Source organism: Moschus berezovskii, chromosome 3, assembly GCF_049115385.1.
Source record: "Moschus berezovskii isolate FMDL1 chromosome 3, NW_MosBer_1.0, whole genome shotgun sequence".
NCBI lineage: Eukaryota > Metazoa > Chordata > Mammalia > Artiodactyla > Moschidae > Moschus > Moschus berezovskii.
In genome coordinates, this window is record NC_142462.1 from 74,885,159 (window position 1) to 74,912,777 (window position 27,619).

The 27,619-nt window shown below is 45.5% G+C and overlaps 1 protein-coding gene across 2 annotated transcripts in view; it reads left to right on the forward strand.

Annotated features, from left to right (window-relative positions):
• The window catches only part of NOD1 (nucleotide binding oligomerization domain containing 1), an 87,815-nt gene that overhangs the window by 45,235 nt on the left and 14,961 nt on the right, over nt 1-27,619 (forward strand). The window contains exons 2-10 of one of the 2 annotated variants that reach the window (XM_055420936.2): nt 466-557; nt 2,751-3,056; nt 4,295-4,469; nt 7,237-9,064; nt 14,861-14,944; nt 16,167-16,250; nt 17,553-17,636; nt 23,409-23,492; nt 24,575-24,658. In XM_055420936.2, the coding sequence (XP_055276911.2) occupies nt 2,856-3,056; nt 4,295-4,469; nt 7,237-9,064; nt 14,861-14,944; nt 16,167-16,250; nt 17,553-17,636; nt 23,409-23,492; nt 24,575-24,658 (2,624 nt within the window). In that variant the 5' untranslated portion in view covers nt 466-557; nt 2,751-2,855. The remainder of the gene's footprint in view (nt 1-465; nt 558-2,750; nt 3,057-4,294; nt 4,470-7,236; nt 9,065-14,860; nt 14,945-16,166; nt 16,251-17,552; nt 17,637-23,408; nt 23,493-24,574; nt 24,659-27,619) is intronic. The other variant, XM_055420937.2, reaches the window with a different exon arrangement.

The following is a 27,619-nucleotide window of genomic DNA, read 5'->3' on the forward strand; positions in this document are numbered from 1 at the left end:
GCTTTCTGGGCAATTCAATAGCTGGAATAAGCTGGAATTCAATAGTACAGTTTTATTCTTTAGTGAATTTATTTTTGTGTTATTTTTTTATTTATTGCAAGTGAGTGTTTTGGTTATAATGGTAATATAAAACTTCTTTTAAAATTTGTTAGAGTTGTAAAATAAAGTCGATTTAAAGGAAAAAGTTAAGCACATAACTTTGCTTTTGAGACTCAATTATGGCCCCAAAATGTGAGTGTCGTGCCTGACTAAGATTTGGAAAACAGTGTCCCAAAGGAAGAAGGTAACGAAGAGTACTCTGAGATCCTACAATTCTGTATTAAAAATTACTTTCTCCAATTTTCACCATGGAAATTTTCCAACTTTATCCAATTTTCTTTCAGTTTCTTCATTTGTTCACCATGCAGGACAAGAGTGTTTTCAAAGACACCTTTCTTTCTCTCTCTTTTTTTTTTAACTTTGCAGATTCCAGAAAGAAATTGAAGATTTAAGGATAGAATGTTGTTTTACAGTATTTTCACTTACTTCAAAGAACACATGCCAGAAACTTAAAAAAGGTATTACTAACCATTAGTTTAAATATACATTGAACATCATCAACTGGTATCCTTAAGGGAACTAATTTTCTAAAACTTTGGATCCTTAAGTGAGTCATAGAATTGACAACAGTAGAAAAAGCTGAATTAGTCTAATCAATCAGCATACTTTTAGTGAAATAGTAGCTAATAACTCATTTTTATTCCTTCAAATTCCTTTTGATAAGAATCTCTTGTCTGTATTGTTTAGAATGTTGTTTAGAATGTTAGAATGTACTGTGTTTTGCTCAGTCAGGTTATAAAAGGGAAGGGTATTGTGTGGGGTCCCACTGAGAATCTCTGGAAGGCTTGCATTTCACAACTTGAAGGTAAAAGATGATAAAATGCGAAAATGCAAGAAAAATAAAGTGTCAAAGAGCAGGAGACTAGCTGTGGGGAAAAAATGTGAGAACCGTGAGACCTGAATGTTAACTTAGGTGGGCTTGTGAAACATGAATGTTTGGAACTCTTATGAATTTTTTTTTTAAGATCAACAAAAAATACTTAAAGCTATCTGTCTGGGATATGTGGGGTTTAGATGAAAGACTAGTTCAAGGCCTTTCTGCTTTCAAAAATGTGATCCATTTTATATTCACAAGATGATTGGAAAATTAAGTGTCTGAGAGATCTTATTCTGGGGGCAGGGAAAAAAGCAATCAGTACAATTCTGGGGTTGCACAGATAAACCCAAAGTATTTTCTTAATACCCAAATAAAAGAGCTTGGGCCCTACCAAGACAGGAAGGTCAGCACCTATATGAGGTTTTTGAGGATTTCCAGGGAGATGGTGTCTTCTGGTCATCCACTGCTTGGAATTCCGTGTTACCTCTCTTTCTCGGCCTCCTCCTGTCCCACTTCACTCCAGCATGGCCATTGCCACTCCTTCATTCCCTCAGGTGCTTATATGTAACCGGTTTGGCTGGAGATATAAGGAGAGCTGGGGTGGGGCTGTGGGGAGGACTACAGCGCAACCCAGATCAGGCAGTGATGACAGACATGCTGCTGTTCCCAGGTTCCTGGGCTCTGACTGCCACAGGAGATCCATGACTACCATGAATGCCTCATCCCAGCTCGCTCTCTCCTCAGGACATTTTGCTGTCTCCCATCAATTCCCACAACTCCTCGACTTCAAATTCTGGCCCTGTCCCCTCACAGGGCGTGTAGAAACTTCTAATCCCTGTTAGCTAATTTGGAAAATATACGTTTGCATCCTTATTCTAGTCTAGGATTGAGACATACATCCCCCCCCAAACTTTAAACTTTTTAGTATTGGGGTATAGCTGATTAACAATGTTGTGGTAGTTTTGGGTGAACAGTGAAGGGATTCAGCCATACATATATATATATGTATCCATTCTCCCCCAAACCCTGCTCCCATCCAGGTTGGCATATAACATTGAATAGAGTTCCATGGAGGCATGCTTTTTAGAAAGTAATAATAATTAAGAAGTGTTGCTAAACAAAAGCATTGTCTATCTCTGGTCTGATATAACCCACAAGCAGGCACAACTAAATTATGATTTTTTACAGTAATACATCTCAGATCAATATCTTAAGCGTGACTCCTTCTTGCTTTTGTTGTTCAGTTGCTCAGTCATGTCCATCTCTTTGTGACACCATGGCCTACAGCACACTGGGCTTCCCTGTCTTTCACTATCTCCCAGAGTTTGCTCAAACTCATGTCCATTGAGTCAGTGATGCCATCCAACCATCTCATCCTCTGTCGTCCCCTTCTCCTCTGGCCCTCAATAATTCCCAGCATCACAGTCTTTCCCAATGAATTGGCTCTTTGCATCAGGTGACCAAAGTATTGGAGCTTCAGCATCAGTCTTTCCAGTGAATATTCAGGATTGATTTCCTTTAGGATTGACTGGTTGTATCTCCTTGCAGTCCAAGGGACTCTCAAGAGTCTTCTCCAGCACCACAGCTCAAAAGCATCAATTCTTTGGTGCCCAGCCTTCTTTATGGTCCAACCCTCACATCCATACATGACTACTGGAAAAATCATAGCTTTGACTAGATGGACCTTTGTTGACAAAGTAATATCTCTGTTTTTTAATATGCTGTTCCTGCTCTAAATAGAGAAGTTCCAGGACCAAAGAAAGTTGGGGGATGATGGGGTGGGGAAATCTTTCCATGGCTTTGGCTTTGTTGGTGATTTCATTTGTCTCTTCAGGGGCTGCACTGAGAGGCTGGCCCTGGATCCTGATTTCCCTTCTGCCAGAAAGACACATGCAACCGAAGATGTATTTGGGGAAAGCAGCCGCTTGCTTCTTTAACCATGGAAAAGCAGAGCTGCAGTGAGATGGAAATAGTCCCATCAGAGTCTTACTCCTTCATCAAATTGTTGAAAGTCAACCGGGAGCATCTGGTCACTCACATCCGAAACACGCAGTGTCTGCTGGACAACTTGCTGCAGAATGACTACTTCTCCACTGAAGATGCAGAGATCGTGTGCGCCTGCCCCACACAGCCCGACAAGGTGCTGGTGATGGGGAGGCCAGCTCTGGTGGCCAGACGGGGTGAAGGGCTTTGAGAGTTCAGTACATTGGGTGGTTATTTGCAGAACAGAAATGACACATTTCATTTCTGTGATCATGACACAGCAAACTCCTCTGATCCCCTCCATTCTCCTTGCTATGTGTACTAGTTCTCAAACAACTCATTTTCCAATTCACTTTAAATTAGTGAATTCTTTAGAAAGAAAGCATGAAATGCTAGCCGTGCTACCTCCTTCCGTGCCTGTTAAACCCTAGAGAGCCGCTCACTGCCGGGTACGGCTCTGAGAATGGCCCTCACTTCTGATTGAGGAGTAGCTGCATTGTACCGCAGGTCCACAGTAAAGGATTTCTTACACTTCACTGTGGGAAGTCTTCACAGCCCTTGGTTTCACTTTAACTTTGTGTCATGTTCAGAAAAATAGAATGGAGGGACCAAAACCTCCTCCTTGGGGAGAGGAGTGACAGAATTCATTTGTAACATGATCCTGCTGGGGCTTCCCTGGTGGCTCAGTTGGTAAAGAATCTTCCTGCAATGCAAGAGATCCCAGTTTCACCCCTGGATCAAAAGATCCCCAGGAGAAGGAAATGGCAACCCACTCCAGTGTTCTTGCCTGGGAAATCCCATGGACAGAGGACAGAGGAGCCTGGTGGGCTGTAGTCCATGGTGTCGCAAGAGTCGGACATGACTTAGTGACTAAACCACCAGCAGCACCTGTTGGGCTCAGAAAAGACCAGAAAGGTTTCTGAGAAAAGCACAAAAGAACACTGTGGTGATTTTTTCCCTTGAATTTTTAATACAACAGAAAACTTTCTTAAGGTACACCTTACACAGGAGTCTGCTGTCCGTTTGCTCTGTGGCCCAGCACCAGCCTCATTTTCTGCCCTCAGTGCTCATTCCCAGAGAGCAGTAGGGTTAGGTTAAGAGGGAAGAGAAGAGGTTGGAAAAGGAAATTCCAGGGGTGGGCCTGACCCCAGTTGTGAGTCTGACCTTTTTATTTTTAGGCTTGTGGAAGCCTCTCTTTTCCTAGAGCCATGCAGTTTGTTTCTTGCTCAGGAGGTCCATTTTACAAATCCTGGGCCTGCAGGCTGTAGCATCTCACACTGGCTGGGTGGACAGTCAAGCTCGAGGCTGTAAGAGCTCAGAGCCCTGCATGTGGGCCCCTCTGGGGGGTGGACAGCCCTAGCACTGGCCCTCACCCTCCTGCTCGCGCCCCACTAGGTCCGCAGAATTCTGGACCTGGTACAGAGCAAGGGCGAGGAGGTGTCCGAGTTCTTCCTCCACGTGCTCCAGCAACTCGCAGACGCTTACGTGGATCTCAGGCCTTGGCTGTCGGAGATTGGCTTCTCCCCTTCGCCGCTCATTCAGAGCAAAGCTGTTGTCAACACTGACCCAGGTACGAGGTAGCCACCCAGGAGACAAGGCCCCCGGGGCTTTGAAATGCTCTCTGTGCAGGCCCAGCAGGGGATAAAGGTGGGGTCCACCTCGGCCAGCCCTGCCCTCCACCCCAGGCAGTAGGCTCTGCTGCTGTGTTCCTTTAGGAAAAGAGAGCTGGGTCCCTGTCACCCTTGTGCAGCCCAGGGGACTGTGATTGAACTGCCCACATGTAGCTGGTCTGGTTTATGTAAGGGCCTATGGAGGTATTGGGATGACTTCTGTTTGAACCCCTTGCTGGCTTCCTATTCTGACATATCTAGACATTTTAGTGCTTGTACAAATTCAAGGTTGTATTTCTTTTTTTCCTTCTTAAAAATCTTTCCAAATTTGATTCTAGGGGAAGAATTCTTCTATCTCTCCTGACTGCCAGTCCTTATTTCCAAAGCATCATACCCACCCACCTGCATCTTGCCCTTTAGCTAAATGATTAGTTGAGTAGGTATTTATGACATGCTCACCATGCTCTAAGGCTGGGGGCGCTGGATGCCAGGGCTACAGTGGGGAGCAGACCCAGATATGGTTCCTGCCTTCAGGGAGCTCAGAGGTTGATACAGGAAACTGGTAGTAACACAAATGTATAGTTGCAGATAGTGATAAGGAGCACAGCAGTCCAAGGTGCTGAGAGAGCACATAATTGGGGCCACTGTCGGGTCTGAGGACCAGGGAATCTTCTTTCCATGCCCGTGGTCACGCCACTTGCAGACAGCTGTTGGCAGCATACCAGCACTGAGCTTCCAAACTCTGAGTTTCAAAGAATCCAGTTTGACCTTGAAAACAGAAGCAAAGGATCATGTTCCAGACTGTCAGGTGTGTATCTGGGAGAAACTAGGCCCAGAGACAGAGTGTCAGGGCCAAGCCATCGCTTCTGAGGTCCCAGCACTTCCTCACTGGCCATTGCTGGCTCCTCACGCTCACTGCTCCTGCTCACCTCACGTTTGTTATTTTTGTATTCAGTTGCTAAGTCGTGTCCGACTCTGTCACCCCAGGGACTGCAGCACGCCAGGCTCCTCTGTCCTGCATTCTCCCCCACAGTTTGCTCAAATTCATGTCCATTTTTCAGTGATGGCATCCAATCATCTTGTCCTCTGTTGTCCCCTTCTCCTCCTGCCTTCAATCTTCCCCAGTATCAGGATCTTTTCAAGTGAGTCAGATCTTCACATCAGGTGGCCAAAGTATTGGAACTTCAGTATCAGTCCCTTCAGTGAATATTCAGGGTTGATTTCCTTTAGATTTACTGGTTTGATTTCCTTGCTCTCCAAGGGACTCTCAAGAGTCTTCTCCAGTACCACAGTTCAAAAGCATCAATTCTTTGGCGCTCAGCCTTCTATATGGTCCAACTCTCACATCCAGTTGGATCTGTACATGACTACTGGAAGAACAATAGCTTTGACTATACAGACCTTTGTCAGCAAAGTGATGTCTCTGCTTTTTAATGTGCTGTCTAGGTTTGTTATCTTCCCCTATGAAAAAAGGAAAATATTCCTTTGATGAAGAGTTCTCTAAAAGGACTTCTCCACTGGGCCCTTTACCTAGCTACTGTAACAGATTTTAAGATATAATTCACTCTATAAGAAGCCAGATGCCAAAGGCTGCATATTGTATGAATCCATTTATAGGAAATGTCCAGAAAAGGCAAATTCATGGAGACAGAATTTGGGCCAGGGTGAGTCCCAGTCGGCAAATGCACTTATGATGGATGCTGTACCCCTGAATTATAGCAATGTTTGCGTAAATCTGAAAATTTACTAAAAAATCATTGTAAACCTGTTGTGAAATAGGTGAATTTATAGTCTGTACATTTTTTTCCTTACTAAAACTTAGAAAAACAGAATTTACTTCACAAATGTTAAGCAGAGAACCAAGTTGATAGCAGAAGGTTGTAGATGAATCTGGAAATATGCACACGTGTCCAGTTCTTATTGTTATCATTAAAACCCAAAAAGTATTTTAAAGGAATTTATAGAATACCCTTTTTTTGCCTGGAGTAAGGTCCTTTTGTAGCTTGGTTCTGTGGAGTGGCACCCATGTCTGCATGTTAAACCACATACCCGCCTGTGGGGCGCCCCAGGGCTCCCCCTAGGGCATATGCTAATCATCAGTGACTCCCCAGGCCCGGGCTCTGGAACCAGGACTGCTGTGCTCTGTGGAGTCCTTTATTGGCCTGGTTATGGTGAGGCACAGCCCCTTTGTAGTCCGTGTTAATAGCAAACGTGTCATCACAGAAAGGTTGGCATTAGGGTTTATGAGGTTATTTCAGAGCAGTGCAATAAGCACAAGTTTTAGGACGGTCTCTTCCTCACAGTACAAGTTCCAGCGCAGACAGCCTGAGCTGTTTGAGTGGAGCACTTGGGGTGGGCTGGAGCGGCAGAGCCATGTAGCCTAGCCCTCTGTTTTGAAAGGGCTTCAGCTTTTAGCTGGTGTTCAATGACAACTTGTGCAGAGGAGTAGGGACCCTGATTCAGACACAGATCCCAGTTGGATTCTGTCCCTGCTCGCTGGCTACATTTGAGGTCAGGCAGAGGGGTGGAGGCCAGAGGACCAGGGGATTCTGGAATGCTAGCTCTTTATATTTGAGGAGTCCTTGCACCTGGACTCGGTGTCCAGCCTGTGGCTTTGTCTGTCTGCGTACTCGCTTCTTCACCTGAGCCCTCCCTATTGGATACCCTTTCCACCTGTGTCTCTTTCTCAACCTTCTTCCACCTCTCACCCACCGGCTCTTCCTGCAGTGAGCAGATATACCGAAAAGCTGCGGCAGCAACTGGGCCGGGACTCCAAGTTCATTCTGTGCTACGCGCAGAAGGAGGAGCTGCTGTTGGAGCAGATGTACACGGACACAGTGGTGGAGCTGGTCAACTTCAGCAACGAGAGCCTGGGCAGCCTGGACAGCCTGGCCTGCCTCCTGGACGCATCCACGGGCGTCCTCAATGAGCAAGGTGAGACCATCTTCGTGTTTGGCGATGCAGGCATGGGCAAGTCCATGCTGCTGCAGCGGCTGCAGAGCCTCTGGGCAGCGGGTCAGCTGGACGCAGGGATCAAGTTCTTCTTCCACTTCCGCTGCCGCACCCTCAGCTGCTTCAAGGAGAGCGCAGCACTGTGTCTGCAGGACCTGCTTTTCAAGCATTACTGCTACCCAGAGCAGGACCCCGGGGAGGTTTTCACCTTCCTGCTGCGCTTTCCCCACACGGCCCTCTTCACCTTCGACGGCCTGGATGAGCTGCACTCAGACTTCGACCTGAGCCGGGAGCCCGACACCTCCTCCCCTTGGGAGCCTGCCCACCCGCTGGCCCTACTGGCCAGTCTGCTCAGTGGGAAGCTGCTCAAAGGGGCGCGCAAGGTGCTCACGGCTCGCACAGGCGTCGAGGTCCCCCGACATCTCCTCTGGAAGAAGGTGCTCCTGCGCGGCTTCTCCCCCAGCCACCTGCGCGCCTACACCGGGAGGATGTTCCCGGAGCGCGCCGTGCGCCAGCGCCTACTGGATCAACTAGAGGCCAACCCCAACCTCTGCAGCCTGTGCGCGGTGCCCCTCTTCTGCTGGATCATCTTCCGGTGCTTCCAGCACTTCCACGACGCCTTTGAGAGCTCCCCGCAGCTGCCTGATCTCACGGTGACGCTGACAGACGTCTTCCTGTTGGTCACCGAGGTCCACCTGAACAGGACGCAGCCCACCAGCCTGGTGCAGCAGAACACGCGGAGCCAGACAGAGACCTTCCGCGCTAGCCGGGACACCCTGTGCTCCCTGGGCCGGGTGGCTTACAGGGGCATGGAGAAGAGCCTCTTCGTCTTCAACCAGGAGGAGGTACAGGTGTCAGAGGTACGGGAAGGGGACCTGCAACTGGGCTTCCTTCGGGCCGTGCCAGAGCTGGGCCTCGGAGGGGAACAGCAGTCCTATGAGTTCTTCCACCTAACCCTCCAGGCCTTCTTTGCTGCCCTCTTTCTAGTGGTGGACGACAAGGTGGGCACTCGGGAGCTGCTCAGGTTCTTCCAGGAGTGGACTCCTCCCGGGGAGGCTGTGGCCACATCGGCCTGCTATCCTCCTTTTCTCCCCGTCCAGTGCCTGGGGGGCCACCGCCTGCATGGGGAAGACCCCTTCAAGAACAAGGATCACTTTCATTTCACCAACCTCTTCCTGTGCGGGCTGTTGTCCAAAGGCAAACAGAAACTCCTGTGGCACCTGGTGCCTGCCGCTGCCTTGCGGCGAAAACGCAAGGCCCTGTGCACTCACCTGTTTGCCAGCCTGCGCTCCTACCTGAAGAACCTTCCCCGGGTTCAGTCTGGGGGCTTCAACCAGGTGCAGGCCCTGCCCACCTTCATCTGGATGTTGCGCTGCGTCTACGAGACACAGAGTGAGAAGGTGGGGCAGCTGGCGGCCAGGGGCATCTGCGCCAACTACCTCAAGCTGACCTTCTGCAACGCCTGCTCGGCTGACTGCAGTGCCCTCTCCTTCGTCCTGCACCACTTTCGCAAGCGGCTGGCGCTTGACCTGGACAACAACAACCTTAACGACTTCGGCGTGCGTGAACTGCAGCCATGCTTCAGCTGCCTCACTGTCATCAGGTGAAGCCACCAGGTTCAGGGGGCGGTTGGCAGGGCTGGGGCTCAGGTGATAGACCCCAGGACTAGGATCCTAAGGCTGGATTATCCTGGGACTCATGACCACGGATCTGGGAGCAATGGGACCTTCTCTGTCTCAGGGTGAAAGTGAAAGTCGTTCAGTCCTGTCCAACTCTTAGGGACACCATGGACTATATATATAGTGGTATTCTCTAGGCCAGAATACTGGAGGGGGTAGCCTTTCCCTTCTCCAGGGGATCTTCCCAACCCAGGGACTGAACCCAAGTCTCCCACATTGCAGGCGGATTCTTTACCAACTAAGCCACAAGGGAAGCCCACTCTGTCTCAGGGTGGCAGAGGGTAATGAGCAAAGCTTCCAAGTTAGATGGATGTGAATTGGCCCTAACTGGGTGTCCTTGAGCAAGTTGCTTAACTTCTTTGAGGTTTCAGTGTCCTAGCAATTACAGTAATAACAATCAGCACTTATTGGGAATGAGTAGAGGGCTTTACGAATATTACCTGGCTTAATCCTCTTAACATCTCTGTAAGAGTTGTAGTTCCGTCGCTCAGTTGTGTTCAACTCTGCGACCCCATGGGCTGCAGCACACCGTATCTCTATTTTGGCAAATGAGGAAGCAAAGGCACAGAGAAGTTGTTCAAGGTCACACATGGGGGCCATGGTGGAGCCAGAATCATAAAGAACCTACCTTTTGAGATTTATGTGAGGCTCAGAGATAACCTGTGAAAAGTTTCTGACGTGCGAAAAATTTTATAAAGGCAAAAAAGAATTTGTGCTTATTAGTGTTAATTTCTACCTAAAAAGCTGGCAGCCCTAAGCAGCAAAGGATCTCAGTAAAGAATGCTGACTCTTAGTTTCCTGTTTGATGGTTTAGAGGAAAGAAAAGCCAGTCAGTCTTCTTTCTTCTATTAGCATGTTGTGTTAAATATACCTGTAAATCTCTACGGGGGCGTTTCAGTTCACTACTACTTGGCCCATGCATTCCTGAAGAGCAGAAGGGAGTTTGAACTGATTCCAGGTATCAGTTACACCAGCACCAGAGTGTACATTGTGCAGGGATGGGTGGATGTAGGGAGCCCAAGCCTGTGCTAGCCTGGGAATTGGAAAGTCTGGAATCTGTTCTCTGAGCTCTCAGCCAGCAACTCTCTGTATGCAGCCTCAGGCAACGTCACACTCAGTACCTCCCTGTGCCCGTTTCATAAGATGGAAATGCTGCACCAGTATGATGGTCCTGTAGTTTGCCTCCAGACAGCAAAAGACAAAACAGGAAGAAATGGACCACCCTAAGGGAGCATTTTGAGCTCCCTGAGGGCATCAGTGAGAATTAGTTTTGGCTGAGAGAGAAAACTCACAATACCGGTAGACTTTCCAGGTGGTGCTAGTGGTGAAGAATGCTCCTGTCAATGTAGGAGACACAAGAGACACAGTTTTCATCCCTGGGTTGGGAAAATCCCTTGGAGTAAGAAATGGCAACCCACTCCAGTATTCATGCCTGGAAAATCCCATGGACAGAGGAGTCTGGTGGACTGTAGTCCTTGGGCCTGCAGAGTCGAGCATGACTGAGCACCAAGTGCCACCAGAATACTGATGGCTTAGATAAGTTATAAGCTTATTTGTTTCTCATGAAGAAGTCTAAAGGAGGGCAGTTTAGGGCTGCTATGATGTCTCCATGACCACCAGCCTTGGCTGTCTTTTGCCTTACTACTCTGTTGTCCTCCCTATCTGACTGCCAACTCCTGGCCCAAAATGGCTGCTTAAGCTCCAGCCATTCAGTTGACATTCTAGTCACCAAGAGGAACAAAACGCAAAGGACAAACCCCATTCTTCTTTTGGTAAATTTATTTTATTGAAGTATAGTTGATTTACCATGTTGTATTCATTTCTGCTATACAGCAAAGTGATTCATTGATTCAAAATGACTCAGTTACATATTTTTATCATATTTTTTTCCATTATGGTTTATCACAATATATTGAATATAGTGATAATCACAATATATTGAATATATACCCTGTGCTATATAATAGAACCTTGTTGGTTATCCATTATGTATATTAATATAATAGTGGTATCTGCTAATCCCAAATTCCCAATCCATCCCTACCCCTTCTCACCCTTCCCCTTGGCAACCATAAGTCTCTTCTCTATGTCTGTGAGTCTGTTTCACAGATAAGTTCATTTGTGTCATATTTTAGATCCCACACATGAGTGATATCATATGGTATTTGTCTCTTTCTGACATTTCATTTAGTGTGATAATCTCTAGTTGCATCATGTTGCTGCAAATGGCATTATTTCATTCTTTTTTATGGCTGAGTAATACTCCATTGTATATGTGTACCACATCTTTTTTATTCATTCATCTGTTGATGAACATTTAGGTTGTTTCCATGTCTTGACTATTCTGAATAGTGCTGCTCTGAACATAGAGGAATATTTTTAATTATAGTTTAGGACACATCCCATTCTTTTAAGAAAACTTCTCAGCCACTGCTAATGAGAATTCTGCTTCGATTTAACTGGGCAAAAGTTAATCATGCGTGCCCAGCTAAAAAATGGGGGATTCTGTTTCTAAGTAAGCATGAATATTGGGACTGACTAGTTGGCCCTGGGACAGTCCTGCAGTATTTATACACACTGTGCCCCATCACCAAGGTTAGTAACATGAGTGGGAAGGATCCAGAGTGTCCATGATCATTCTGATTGGCCGAAAAATCAAGTTTTTACTTTAGCCTCTTGTTAATTACAAGAGGACAGCTTGTGGTGCAGTTTGGCCCAAGGCTTGTGTTTTAGATAAAGTCTTACTGGAACAGAGTCACACTCGTTAATTTACATATTGACTGCTCCATTCTGCAGAGCTGAGTGGTTACAATAGAGATCAGATGGCTCTCAGAGCCTAAAAATTTTCTATCTGACCCTTTACAGAAAAAAATTGCTGAGCTCTGGTCTGTTATCTCACCCACTCCTGACCCTCACCTCATCCCTCACACTCCTCTATCTCTGAGCTTTATTCCATCCCTCAGTTCAGTTCAGTCACTCAGTCGTGTCTGACTCTTTGCAACACCATGAGCCGCAGCACGCTAGGCCTCCCTGTCCATCACCAGCTCCCGGAATTTACCCAAACTCATGTCCATTGAGTTGGTGATGCCATCCAGCCATCTCATCCTCTGTCATCCCCTTCTCCTCCTGCTTTCAGTCTTTCCCAGCATCAGGTCTTTTCACGTGAGTCAGCTTTTCACATCAGGTGGCTAAAGGACTGGAGTTTCAGCTTCAGCATCAGTCCTTCCAGTGAACACCCAGGATTGATCTCCCTTAGGATGGACTGGTTGGATCTCCTTGCAGTCCAAGGGACTCTCAAGAGTCTTCTCCAATACCACAGTTCAAAAGCATCAATTCTTCAGCGATCAGCCTCCTTCACAGTCTAACTCTCACATCCATACATGACCACTGGAAAAACCATAGCCTTGTCTAGATGGACCTTTGTTGACAAAGTAATGTCTCTGCTTTTGAATATGCTATCTAGGTTGGTCATAACTTTCCTTCCAAGGAGTAAGCATCTTTTAATTTCATGGCTGCAGTCACCATCTGCAGTGATTTTGAAGCCCAAAAAAATAAAGTCAGCCACTGTTTACACTGTTTCCCCATGTATTTTCCATGAGGTGATGGGACCGGATGCCATGATCTTAGTTTTCTGAATGTTGAGCTTTAAGCCAACTTCTTCACTCTCCTCTTTCACTTTCATCAAGAGGCTTTTGAGTTCCTCTTCACTTTCTGCCATAAGGGTGGTGTCATCTGCATATCTGAGGTTATTGATATTTCTCCCAGCAATCTTGATCCCAGCCTGTGCTTCTTCCAGCCCAGCGTTTCTCATGATGTACTCTGCATATAAGTTAAATAAGCAGGGTGACAATATACAGCCTTGACATACTCCTTTTCCTATTTGGAACCAGTCTGTTGTTCCACATCGAGTTCTAACTGTTGCTTCCTGACCTGCATACAGTATTCTCAAGAGGCAGGTCAGGTGGTCTGGTATTCCCATCTCTTTCAGAATTTTCCACAGTTTATTGTGATCCACCCAGTCAAAGGCTTTGGCATAGTCAATACAGCAGAAATAGATGTTTTTCTGGAACTCTCTTGCTTTTTTGATGATCCAGTGGATGTTGGAAATTTTATCTCTGGTTCCTCTGCCTTTTTGAAAACCAGCTTGAACATCTGGAAGTTCATGGTTCACGTATTGCTAAAGCCTGGCTTGGAGAATTTTGAGCATGACTTTACTAGTGTGTGAGATGAGTGCAATTGTATGGTAGTTTGAGCATTCTTTGGCATTGCCTTTCTTTGGGATTAGAATGAAAACTGACCTTTTCCAGTCCTGTGGCCAGTGCTGAGTTTTTAAAATTTGCTGACATATTGAGTGCAGCACTTTCACAGCATCATCTTTTAGGATTTGAAATAGCTCAACTGGAATTCCATCACCCCCACTAGCTTTGTTCGTAGTGATGCTTTCTAAGGCCCACTTGACTTCACATTCCAGGATGTCTGGCTCTAGGTGAGTGATCACACCATCGTGATTATCTGGGTCATGAAGATCTTTTTTGTACAGTTCTTCTGTGTATTCTTGCCACCTCTTCTTAATATCTTGTGCTTCTGTTAAGTCCATACCATTTCTGTCCTTTATTGAGCCCATCTTTGCATGAAATGTTCCCTAGGTATCTCTAATTTTCTTGAAGAGATCTCTAGTCTTTCCCATTCTATTGTTTTCCTCTGTTTCTTTGCATTGATCACTGAGGAAGGCTTTCTTATCTCTCCTTGCTATTCTTTGGAACTCTGCATTCAAATGGGTATATCTTTCCTTTTCTCCTTTTCTCCATTCAATCCCTTGGACTCATCTAAATGAAGGGGTGGAAGATTGAGAAGATCAGGGGCGTTTGTTATAGAGATTCCTTGGTAGTAAAACAAAAAATTCTGCATTTTGGCCAAATCATAATATCCGGCTAGTGTAGCACTTTTTAAGAGCAATTTCAGTGTGTAGCTGGCCCCTGTCCAGGAGTTATCCATCATCCCAAGGCCCTCTTTTTTTGCCCCCTGTCAAAGCTTCGCCTGCTTCAAGCAGCACTGGCATTAAAGAGGAATGGGAGAGTGTGGCTGCCAAGGCCTGCCTTGTTCGACTGTTTCTCCCTTGCCATTGAACTTCCCACACAGAACCACATGACAGGAGCTGTCTCCCTCGACTCGCCTTACACCTGGCAAGGCAGGTGTAGCACGTGCATTTCCAGATGGAAAGGCTCTTGGCATTTTGTGTGGGGCAGTCCACATGGGGACTGTTCTGCCTTTTGCAGGACCCCTAACATCTCTGCCCCACTTGCAAGATGATGGAACAACCTCTCCCCAGCCTCATAACCACTAAATGCAGCTCCACATGCTTCCAAATCCCATAGCCCCTTGTGAACAGTGAGAGCCACGTTGACACAAAGGCCCCTGGCAAATGCAGGATATCAGAGGGGTCTGGCCACATGTGTCCTTCAGGTGTCCCTCATAGCCCTTGTGTTGAATCGGAGCTGTGCTGTAGCCTTGTCAATGGGCTGATTCTGGTGGGTCTCTTAGCCCCCATGAAGACCAGGTTCTATAGGGGCCATTTGACTGGCTACTATGGCCATTCTCTCTGGGGGCATTTATAGCTGGGAAAACTCCAGGACATGTAAGCTTCAGAACCTTGTGGCATTAATGTTCTCTCACAGTGAGAAGCTGCTCTGATTCTTAAATTTTTTTACTGTTTATTTCAGACTCAGTGTGAACCAGATCACTGACAGTGGAGTGAAGGTGCTATATGAAGAACTGACCAAATACAAAATTCTGACATTTTTAGGGTACGTATTTCTCAAGAACACTGGGACAGCTATGTAATAAGAATAGAGAGTAGCAGGAAATTGCCCTTCCTATGGATCACTGGATGGTTGAGACTGATGGCCCCAGACACCAGGAAAAGCACTGGACTTGGAGCCAGGAATCCTGGGTTTTGCTTTTGGCTCAGCCAGCAGCTCACTCTTTGATAAAATCAGGACATCTCACTGAACCCACTCCTTTCATCCCCCTTGTGTAATTGGGATCCTAATATAGACGTATAGTTTTACAGGTGGTGATTGAGAGATGGAATGGCTGCATACCTGGGGATATGTTTTATGAATGTGAGAATACTGTTTATGTGGTAGATTTCACTACTGTGGGTCCGTGATCTGTTGTCCAGACCCTTGGAGTATGACACGAATCAGAAATCAGGGTTCCTACTACCTAACAGTGTCATGGCTCTAGGGCAATACCACATTTTCAGATACTTTAATATTTCTGCAGCAAAATGTAGAAGCAGTCAAACCAGTTGAGATAAAGACCATGAACAGAGCCACATTGGTTGCCAAAATAGTTATGGAAAAGTTTGGGTTTGGGGAGCCTTTGGGATCTTGGAGTTTGAGATGAGGGGTTGTGGGCCAGCCTGGCCAGCCCCATGGCGGCTGTGAGCCAGCCTGTCAGCTTCTTGGGGCCTCAGTTTTCTCAGCCATCACGTGAGGACACTGATGCGCTCAATCCCAGGTTGCCTTTTGGCTCTGGAGTTCTGGTTGACCATGGAACACTGGAAACCTGTCTGCTTACCACTTTCAGCCTTATCACTGAATTGGTATCATGTGGTAAACTGACTAAAAGGTAGACACTGAGGTAGTTCTAATGGTCAGAAAATGTTACCCCTCAATCTCAAAGTGCCCCCCTGCCTACCATTTATTGAGTACTTACATGCAAGAGCTTGGAATGATCTCGTATGATCCTCATAACAATCCTGAGAGGAGCTGTAAATCTTACCCCTTATTACAGATGGAGAAACTAAGGCACAGAGAGGCTGGGTATATTGTCCCAGGTCATAAAACTGAGAAAAGTGGAAGTTTGGACTTGACCCTGGCTTATGAGACCCCTGGGCCCCAAACTCTGGTCTCCACATGCCCTTCCTTTTTCCTTTTGACCCAGACTCTGGACATCAGCAGACAGCACTTACTTTAAAAAAAATGGGGTCATAAATTCTCATGGCCATGCTTTCTCTCAAAGCTTATACAACAACCAAATCACTGATGTCGGAGCCAGGTACATCGCCAGAATCCTGGATGAGTGCAAAGGCCTCACACACCTGAAGTAAGTGGGGTGGGTGCAACAGCGTCTTCAGCAGCTTCTCTTGGTCACCTGTTGTTGTTCAAGCAAAGAACAGATGTCACCCTAGAGCTGCCTTCTGCTTGCCCCAGGGCCATATAGTTCAAATCAGGACATCTGTGTGGTGAACTGTGGGTGAGGCTTAGAGTTTGGAAGGGTGTGGGGAGATCCTGAGGGGAAAGCCCTACCGTGGTAAGGGGGAGAGCCTGGCATTTTGATTTCATTAACTCCTGACAGGAGAAAGGCCACAATTGTCACCCTTTCTGGAGGCCTTTTTCCCCTGAGGAAGTTCCTCATTATCTTAGTTCATCTCGCTTTTGTAACAACATTCCCAGGTGGCCCTAGTGGTAAAGAACCCACCTGCCAATGCAGGAGACAAAAGAGACTCAGGTTTGATCCCTGAGTTGGAAAGATCCCTTGCAGGAGGGCATGGCAACCCACTCCAGTATTCTTGCCTGGAGAATCTCATGGACAGGGGAGCCTGGTGGGCTACAGACCACAGTGTCTCAAAGAGTCAGACACAATTGAGGCAAGTTAGCATGCGTGCATAAACACTGGGGATTTCTTTCTCACACTTCTGGGGGCTGGAGAGTCTAAGATTAATGTGCCAGAAGATCAGGTGCCTGGTGAGGGCCTGATTCCTGGCTCTTAGATAGTGCCTTCTCGTTGCGCCCTCACATGGTGGTGGAAAAGGGGGAGAGGGAGCATTCTTGGACTTCCCTTATAAGTCACTAATCCCATTTGTGAGGGCTGTGATGCATGACCTTATCACTTCTCATTAGGATACTTATCTAGGGGTTAGGATTTCAACATATAGATTCTGGTGGGGTGAGGGAGACAAACATTCAGGCCACAGGCAACAGTTTGAACCTTGGTTGTGTCATAGAAAATGTCCTGCTAAAGATGTCAGAGCACCAGGCTTGGAGGAGCCCTTGGTGGTGCTCTGGTGATGGGACCCTACCCCTTGACCATTTGCAGTTGGAGTGGGAACCATCTGGTCTGCTGATGGAAAGGAGTGACCCTCGGAGGTCATTTAAAGAATCTGAGGGAGAACTCGGGTCCCTTAGTTTCTGCAGAGATTGTGTCTCCTGGAGAGGAATGGTGATTCACTTTCCTCAGAGCTTCAGGCCCCTTCCTGAGGGGAAGCCCAGGGAAGGCTGCTGTGGGTCCCGGGAGAAAGACCATCCATCCTAAGAGGGTCCCAGGGGGCTCTGTGCTGAGGATGAGGGTGGCTGATGCTGGAGTTCCTCACAGCTGGAGCTGATGTGTGCATGACTCTCTCTGCAGATTGGGAAAAAACAAAATAACAAGCGAAGGAGGAAAGTGTCTTGCTCTGGCTGTGAAGAACAGCAGATCCATCTTTGAAGTTGGGTGAGTAGAAGTGAATGCACATGGGTGTTTGTATACGACCTGCTCTGTATATAGTAGTGCTTGCTGGCCTGTAATTTTCCTTTTTTGTGGTATTTTTGTCTGGTTTTGGTATCAAGGTGGCTTCACAGAATGAGTTTTGGAGTCTTCCTTCCTCTACAATATTTTCGAACAGTTTCAGAAGGATAGGTGTTTACTGTTCTCTAAATGTTTGGTATAATTTGCCTATGAAGCTATCAGGTCCTGGTCTTTTGTTTGCTGAGAGTTTTTCAGTGCTTGCAACTGATCTGTTCATATTTTCTATTTCTTCCTGGTTTAGTCTTAGGAGCTTGTACCTTTCTAAGAATTTGTCCATTTCTTCTAGATTGTCCATTTTATTGGCATATAGTTTCTCATAGTAGTCTCTTGTGATCCCTTGTATTTCTGTAGTGTTCATTGTATCTTCTTTTTCATTTCTAATTTTATTGATTTGAGCCCTCTCCCTTTATTTCTTGATGACTCTGGCTAAAGCTTTATCAATTTTGTTCATCTTTTCAAAGAAGTAGCTTTTACTTTCATTGACCTTTACTATTGTTTTGTCTTTGTTTAATGTATTTCTGCTCCGATCTTTATGATTTTTTCCTGTCTACTAACTTTGGGCTTTGTTTGTTCTTCCTCTGATTGCTTTAGGTGTAAGTTTAGGTTGTTTATTTGAGATTTTTTTCTAATTCCCTGAGGTAAGATTATTTTGCTATAAACTTCCTTCTTAGAATGACTTTTGCTGCATTCCACAGGCTTTCGACTGTTATACATTTTGTTTTCATTTGTCTCTAGGTATTTTTTTATTTCCATTTTGATTTCTTCAGTGATGCATTGTTTTTTCAGTTGCATATTGTTTGTTGTTTCGTCTCTAAGTTGTGTCTAGCTCTTTTGCTTCCCCGTGGACTGTAGCCCACCAGATTTCTCGTCTATAGGATTTCACCGGCAAGAATAGTGGAGTGGGTTGCCATTTACTTCTCCAGGGGATCTTCCCAACCCAGGGATAAAACCCATGTCTCTTGCATTGGCAGGCAGATTCTTTATCACTGAGCCACCTGGAAAGCCCAGCATAGTGTTTAGCCTCCACATTTTGTGTTTTTTACAGTTATTTTCTTTAGGTGATTTCTAATCTCATAGCATTGTGGTTGGAAAAGACGCTTGACAAGATTTCAGTTTTCTTAAATTTACTGAGGCTTGCTTTATGGTCCAACATGTGATCAGTCCTGGAGAATGTTCCATGTGCACTTGAGAAGAATGTGTATCCTGCTGCTTTTGGATGGAATGCTCTATAAATTAAGTCCATCTGGTCTAATATGTCATTTAAGGCCTATGTTTCCTTATTTTCTTTCTGGATGATCTGTCCATTGATGTAAGTGGGGTATTAAAGTCCCCTACCATTGCTGTGGTACCGTTGATTTCTCCTTTTCTGGCTGTTAGTATTTGCCTTATATATTATGGTGCTCCTTTATTTTATTTTGGGTACATATATATTTACAGTTGTTATATTTTCTTGAATTGATCCCTTGATCATTATGCAGTGTCCTTCTTTGCTTCTTGTAAGAGTTTTTAAAGTCCATTTTGTCTGATAGGAGTATTGCTACTCCAACTTTCTTTTGATTTGAATTTGCATGGAATACCTTTTTCCATCCCCTGACTTTCAGTCTGCATGTGTCCTAGATCTAAAATAGGTTCATTGTAGACTCTGTATGTGTGTGTATGTCTTATACCCCATTTAGCCAGTCTGTCTTTTGGTTGGGGCATTTAATCCATTCACATTTAAGGTAATTATCAATATATATTTTTTATTGCCATTTTGTTAATTGTTTTGAATTTGTTTTTGTAGGTCTTTTTTCTTTATGTCCTCTTTTGTTCTCTTGTGACTTGATGACTAAGTATAGTGTTGTGTTTGGATTCCTCTTTTTTGTGTATGTATCAATTGTAGATTTTCAGTTTGTCATTACCATGAGGTTTTGATACAGAAGTCTATATATAAATAAGATTGTTTTAAGTTTCTGATCTCTTAATTTCAAATGCATTTCCAGTATTCTGCATTTATATTCTCCTCATGGTTGCTGGTTTTGATATCATATTCGTGTGTGGATGATATCCTACCTTTATGTATGTTTGATTACACTGGTAAGCTTTTCCATTCATGATTTTGTTTCTAATATGACATTTTTTTTTTCCACCTAGAGAAGTTCCTTTAGCATTTGTTGTAGAGCTGCTTTAGTGATGATGAATTCTCTTAGCTTCTGCTTGTCTGTAAAGCTTTTGATTTCTCCATCAAATCTGAATGAGAGCCTTGCTGGGTAGAGCATTCTTGGCTGTAGGTTCTTCCCACTCATCACCTTAAATATATCATGCCAGTCCCTTCTGGCCTGCAGAGATTCTGCTGAGAAATCAAGTGATAACCTTATGAGAGTTCCCTTGTATGTTGTTTTTCTCTTGTTGCTTTTAACATTTTTTTGTCTTTAATATTTGTCAGTTTGATTACTGTGTGTCTCGGTGTGTTCCTCCTTGAATTTATCCAGCCTGGGACTTTGTGCTTCCTGGACTTGGGTGACTATTTCCTTCCCTGTATTAGGGAAATTTTCAGCTATTATCTCTTCAAATATGTTCTCAGGTCCTTTCTCTGTCTCTCCTCCTTCTGGGACCCCCACAATGCAAATGTTGTTGCATTTTATGTTATCCCAGAGGTCTCTTGTACTGTCCTCATTTCTTTTCATTCTTTTTTCTTTATTCTGTTTTGTGGCCATCTTCATTTTGTCTAACTTTCTGTGACTGCAGTTTCTATTCCACAGGCTTCAGGGTTATATAGTTCCTTTTGCTTCTGCTGTCTGCCCCCTTATGGATGAAGCTGTCTGAGAGGCTTGTGCAGGCTTCCTGGAGGGTGAGACTAGTTCCTATCCACTGGTGGGTAGAGCTGGGTCTTGTCCCTATGGTAGGCAGAGCTGTGTCAGGGGGTGTGTTTAGTGGGCAGCTGTATGATCAGGAAGACTTTAGGTAGCCTGTCTGCTAAGGGTGGGGCTGTGTTCCCACCTTGGTGGTTGGTGGACCCAGGGTGACCCAGCACTAGAGCCTACAGGCTATTGTGTGGGGCCAGATTTGGGTGAAAAAGTGGCCTCCAGGAAGACTCATGCCAATGAGTACTCCCACGAGCTACCATCATCAGTGTCTTTGTCCCCACCACAAGCCACAGTCAGCCTGCCTTTGCAGGATACTCTTCCAATACGAGCAGGTAGGTCTGGCCTAGGCTCTTATGAGGTCACTGCTTTTCCCCTGGGTTGGTGCGTACAACACCTTGTGTGCGCCCTCCAGGAGTGGAGTTTCTGTTTCCCCCAGTTCTGTGGATTTCTTATGATCAAACCCCACTGGCTTTCAAAGGCAGATTCTCTGGGACCTCTTCCTCCCATTGCCAGACCCCTGTGCTCAGAACTTTCACTTTTGTGGGAGAACTTCTGTGATAAAATTTTCCAGTATGTGGGTCCGTCACTTGGGAGGTGTGGAATTTGATTTTATCATGATTATGCCCCACACACTGTCTTGTGGCTCTCTGGATGTAGGATATCTTTTTTGGTAGGTTTCACCATTTTTTGCTGATAGTTGTTCAGCACTTAGCTGTGATTTTGGTGTTTTCGTAAGAAGAGGTGAGTTGACATCCTTCTAGTCCACCATCTTATTTCTGCCTCCCCTCTCTGGAGGCTTTTTTAATTCAATTTTTTAATTGAAAATACATGTAACATAAAATTTACCATCTTAACCATTTTAAGTGTACAGTTTGAAACACTTAAAAATTAAGTATATTCATATAGTCCTGCAACCATCATCGTTATCCATTTCCAGAACTCTCTTTATCTTGTAAAACAGAAACCCTATACCCATGAAACAGTGATTCCCCATTCTCCCCTCCCCTCAGCCCTTGGCATCCACCTTTCTACATCTGTCCCTGTGCATTCCACTACTGCAGGTGGTCAGCTAAGTGGAGTCATGCAGTATTTGTCCTTTTGTGACTGGCTTCTTTTACTTAGCATTAGGTTCTCAAGGGTTATCCATGTTGTAGCATGTATTAGACCTGACTTCTTTTTTAAGGCTGTATAATACTCCATTATATATACATACCACATTTTGTTTATCCATTAATCTGTCAGTGGACATTTGGGTTATTTCTACCTTTTAGCTCTTTTGAATAATGCTGCCATTGACATGGGTGTACATATATCTCTCTGAAGCCCTGATTTCAATTCTTCTGGGTATATACCCAGAAGTGGAATTGCTAGATCACATGGCAGGTCTATTTTTACTTTTTTGAGGAACCACCATATTGTTTTATACCGCACCTGTAGCATTTTACATTCCTGCTAACAGTGCATAAGGGTTCCAATTTCTCCACATCCTTACCAACACTTGTTATTTCCTGGTGTTTTGATAGTAACTATTCATATGGGTGTGTGGTGATACCTCATTATGTTTTGATTCAGGAGACTATTTAAAGCTTTTCATAGCTGCAATTTTCCCCTGATTTAAAAAAATATATAGATGATTTTATTTGTCAACTATGGAAAATATGAAAAGTATAATAGAGATCATCTTCTCAATAATTGTTATTAACCCTAGATGTCAGTTAAACTTTCTTGATCTCTCATGCAATGTGTGCCCTCTCTATACTGTTTTATTTTATTATTGTAGACGTCAAACGATCTGTACAGAATTTTACTCTACCTTTCTTCACTTTATCTCATGTCATGAGTAGTTTCCAGTTTATTAAAAGTTTGATCCTTTGCAGTTATTTTCACACACTTTTTATGCAAAATGCTGAAAACTCTCATCTGGGGTTTTACAAGCCATACTGCCAGAGACATCAGCAGGCCACTTGCCTGGTGAGAGCATGTGGCTGAGGCAGCTTTGGTTGTGTTGTGGTGGGCCCAGCAGACTTACTTTCTGTAGACAGTGACCCTCAGCCTTTTAGAAATAGCTGACTCTTAGAGGCCCAGCACTGTTCTGAGTGCTTTGCATGTATGGACTCACTTCATCCTCACAACTCTGTGAGGAAATGTTCTTTTTATTCCCGCTTTCAGATGAGGAGACTAAGACCGAAGAGACTACATACGCATAGGTGGGGGAGGGGCAGGGCCAGGTTGGAACCCAGAGTCTTACCATACAGACCCTTGATTTAGCCAGATCCTCTTAGGGTTTTCTGCTGTGGGGAAGGGGATACAGCTTGTCATTGCAACTCCCCACCCAAACTACAACAGTCTGAACAGCATGGTTTGGTCATGTCCTTTTTACATACCAGGAAAATTGCTGGTTAAGTTTCTCAGTATGTTTCTTGATATTTGCTTTATGCAAGACTGACTATGCTTTCAGAAACATGTGCCACCCCTGCTCAGGGTCAAATGGATATTGGGACCTGGCACCTCCCCAGGCCTTTCTTTCAAGCTCTTGTCAACCTGTATATCCTGTGGGTGACATTTCAGGGACAGTCGTGAGCTTAGGCTCTGACTGACAGCTCTCCAAAAATTCAGGGGTCAGACTTGGTTTCTAATTGTGTCTGACTTATGTTCACAAGGCTTCTACTGGTTTTGTTCCTCCAGAGCAGCTCACTAAGGGGCTGGTGGAAGGATTCATCTCCAGGCCACAGCTCCAGAGATGGCGCAGAGACATCTGCCTGTTGAGATTACACGCCATCTCCTGTGGCCACAAGCAGACAATACGGGGATGAGCATGAGGTAACTTTTACTGTCTTGCCTCTGCCCTCAGGATGTGGGGCAATCAAATCGGTGATGAAGGAGCAAAGGCCTTTGCAGAAGCTCTGAGGAACCACCCCAGCCTGACCAACCTGAGGTAACTGCTGCTTCCTGAGGCCCACTGTCTTCAGGGCCAGCCTGATCTCGGTGCAACTCTTGTTTCACCAGGGGAGGAACCAAGGGGAAGAGGGTGACCGGCACTCCTAACAGGGAAGGTATTTGTGGGCGTGGTTTTACTGTTTCTTTTTAAGAACATTTTTATTGACGTAGAAGATAGGCATACAGTAAAGAACATCCTGGTTAAGTTTTCAGCTCCGTAATGTGCACACACCCATCATATCGGACATGGGACACTGCCAGCCCCTTGGCAGTCTGCATGTGCCCCTTGGGGCTTGGGGAGGAATTCTTCAGTCCAAATAAAATGGAAAGGGACACTGGGCAGCTTATTTCTGCCCCTTCTTCATTCTCAAGGGACAAGAGGGGACCTTTCATTTCTGTAAACAGACTTGGTCCTTCCCGGCCCTCCTTTAGACCTCCGGCTGAATCCCTGAGACCTGGGTGTCTCTTGGTTGCCTGTGTTCTTGCTTTCACTTACAGAGAGTCTCCTTCTGTGGCAGGGGCAGTCGCAGAGTTCCTTCCTTATGAGAACAGAGATTTCCCTAGGCCTCACTGATGTGTGCCTGTAAGATGTCGGCATCCAAAGCAGAGCTCGCCAAACCTCTTCAGCCCGCTGTGGGCACTGTGACCAGATCTGGCCCATGTTTCATTTCCCTTATGGTCTGTCCTCATGATCTGAACCTGGGCTCTGGAGCAACAAAGCTTGAGTGGCTGCTGGTGCAGCTGAGCACTTCTGCTTCTTGCTTTGAGTCAGCCCAGCCTGGAGCCACCTCCTGGTGAATATTTCCAGCTGCTTTAGTTGCTTTGTGTTAGTCTCTCAGTTGTGTCTGACTCTCTGTGACCCCATGGACTGTAGCCTGCCAGGCTCCTCTGTCCATGGAATTCTCCAGGCAAGAAAATTGGAGTGGGTTGCCATGCCTTCCTCCAGGGCATCTTCCCCACCCAGGTATCGAACCTGGTTCTCCTGCATTTCAGTCAAATTCTTCACCATCTGAGCTACCAGGCCAAAGGCAAATGTAGACGTGTTTTTAATAACCTTCTCCAAATGTTTTTCCTTCCTAGTCTCGCATTCAATGGCATCTCTACAGAAGGAGGAAAGAGCCTCGCATGTGCCCTGCAGCAGAATGCATCTCTGAGAATATTCTGGTAATAACCAGAGTCATTTTGAAAGTTGGGTCTTGGGGATTTTTCCAAAGACTGTGCACAGCCTAGAATCTTAACTGAAAGGCTGCCTCTGAATTGAGAAGACTCTGTGCTGTGCATAGTCGCTCAGTCATGTCCAACTCTTTGTGACCCCATGGGCTGTAGTCCACCAGGCTCTTCTGTCTATGGGATCGTCCAGGCAAGAATTCTGGAGTCTGTTGCCATGCCCTCCCCCAGGGCATCTTCCCAACCCAGGATCAAACCCACGTCTCCCTCGTTGCAGGCAGATTCTTTACCATCTGAGTCACCAGGGAAGCCTGAAAATTGAAAAGGCTCTAGGCCTTTCCTCAAAGGAAGGTTTATAATTTAATTTCCTCCTGGAGAAGACGACAGTCATTCCCAGAAGCACAGACAAGTACAGAATGGGTGGAATGGGCCCTGCTGCTGCTAAGTCGCTTCAGTCGTGTCCGACTCTGTGCGACCCCGTAGACGGCAGCCGACCAGGCTCTGCCGTCCCTGGGATTCTCCAGGCAACAACACTGGAGTGGGTTGCCATTTCCTTCTCCAATGCATCAAAGTGAAAAGTGAAAGTGAAGTCGCTCAGTTGTGTCCGACTAGTAGCGACCCCATGGACTGCAGCCCACCAGGCTTCTCCGTCCATGTGATTTTCTAGGCAAGACTACTGGAAAGGAGCCTGAATTTGAGACCTTCGCTTTCTTGGCCACTGTGGGCCTCAGTTAAATCAGAAGGCTAGCCATTCTGTCAGGATGTCTCTGGAACACCCCCAGATACGCCTTGAAGGGTCCAACTTTCGCCTACTTGTTTCAGTGTTCTCCTTTCTTCCTCTGACACGGCCTTTCTCCCTGCAGCCTCCTCCTTCCCCAGCTAGTCACGTCAGGAGCTGACCTTCATGCCCCTGCTCACCTGTCACGGGGCGTCCGCAGTCCTCACTCCTCCCCGCATTCCAGGGCCACTAATTAAGTGGATGTTACCTTCTGAAAGTGCTCGTTTTTTTTTGTTGTTGTTGTTCTTCTCTTTTTGGCCAGTTCAGTTCAGTCGCTCAGTCGTGTCTGACTCTCCGCAACCCCATGAATCACAGCACACCAGGCCTCCCTGTCCATCACTTTACTTACTTGCCTGTATCATAAATTGCTTCCAAGTGAGGAAGTTATATTACATGTCTCCATAGTCCCTTCATGAGATATTGGCTGAATTAGTTAATGTAAATGTCATCATTGTGAGAATTCTGACACTAGACCTGCTGCCCAGTAAGTTCATTTCCCTTTTCTCTTAAAAAAAAAATCTCTTAAAAGATTTTGAAAAGTAAAAAACATACTTTTTGAGAAAAAAAATATGACACTGAAGCCTGGAAAGTAGGAAGTGAAAGTACCTCCCCCTTCATGTTTCCTAAATATAATCTTCTATTTCTAGCATTTGAATATATATTCAAATAAATATCCCTTTTCTTACAAAATAGAATTTAGCAAGTGACTTAAAAAACATCTCAGCCATGTATTGTACATATTTTATATGTCTTTTTATGTCAAGGTTTCTCAGTCTCAACACTGTTTTGACATTTTGGTCCAAATATTTCTTTTTTGTTGAGAGACTGTCCTATGCATTGTAAGATATTCAGCAGAATCCCTGGTGTTTGCCCATTAGATACTCTGTCAGTTCAGTTCAGTTGCTCAGTCAAGTCCGACTCTTTGCGACCCCAAGAATCACAGCACGCCAGGCCTCCCTGTCCATCACCAACTCCCGAAGTTCACTCAAACTCATGTCCATCGAGTTGGTGATGCCATCCAGCCATCTCATTCTCTGTCATCCCCGTCTCCTCCCACCCCCAATCCCTCCTAGCATCAGAGTCCTTTCCAGTGAGTCAACTCTTCGCATGAGGTGGCCAAAGTATTGGAGTTTCAGCTTTAGCATCAGTCCTTCCAAGGAACACCCATGACTGATCTCCTTTAGGATGGACTGGTTGGATCTCCTTGCAGTCCAAGGTAGTGACCCCTAATGGTGATAATCAAAATTTCTCCAGACATTGGCAAGTGTCTCTGGATGGAAACTCACCCTGGTTGAGACTCACAGCTGTAGGTGGATAGTACTGTCAATCCTGAGAATCTCTTGAGTACTGACCATACTGCATATGGTCATACTGACCATCATGCATTGTTCTCAGCCTTTTTCTTACAGTAACTCATTCTTACAACCATGCAAGGAGGGTTGTACCATTACTGTTAACATTTACTGATGGGAAAACTCAGGCCCAGAGAATTCCATCCACCTGCTGTGGTCACCCTGCTAGTAAGCGATTCCCAGCTGGCCTGTCTGACTCAGGGCGTCTTAAGTGCTATGCTCTTCAGCCTCTTTCTTCCTCCTACCTCAGTCTCTCTAAAGGCTGCACACTCACAACTTATTTTTCCAGTTGCCTCTATTGATACTGAAATTTGTTCACATCTTACATTATGACCAAAAAAGACTGCAATCAATACTGAATGTAACCTTTGTGTAATGTCTCTGCACACCATAAGGTCAATTTCTAGAAGTCTAATCATTGGTCCAAAGTGAAACTCATTTAAAATTGGGATAAACACTACCAAATTGCCCTTCACGGAATGATTTTTAAATTTTTTTTCTATTCTCTTCTCCTTCATTTATTCTTTCATCCACTGACACGACAGGGTTTAATCCTCTTTACAACCAGGAGCATCTTGCCCTCTATGCTTTACCCAAGTCCGTTTCTGCTTTTAAGAACAACTGAGAGACTACTGGAACTTTCAGTCACAGAACTTGGGTCCTTCATAACTGGCAAAGTGATGATCATATTTTAGTGTGTATTTGGCAGGCTTTTCTAGGTCTTCATCAGACTGAATTTAGTAACAGACTGTCTGTGGTGGTCAAGGGATCTTAAAGGCTGCAGGAGACCAGAGAAGCAAGCATTGGTCCCTTGCTTTCTGTGGGCCC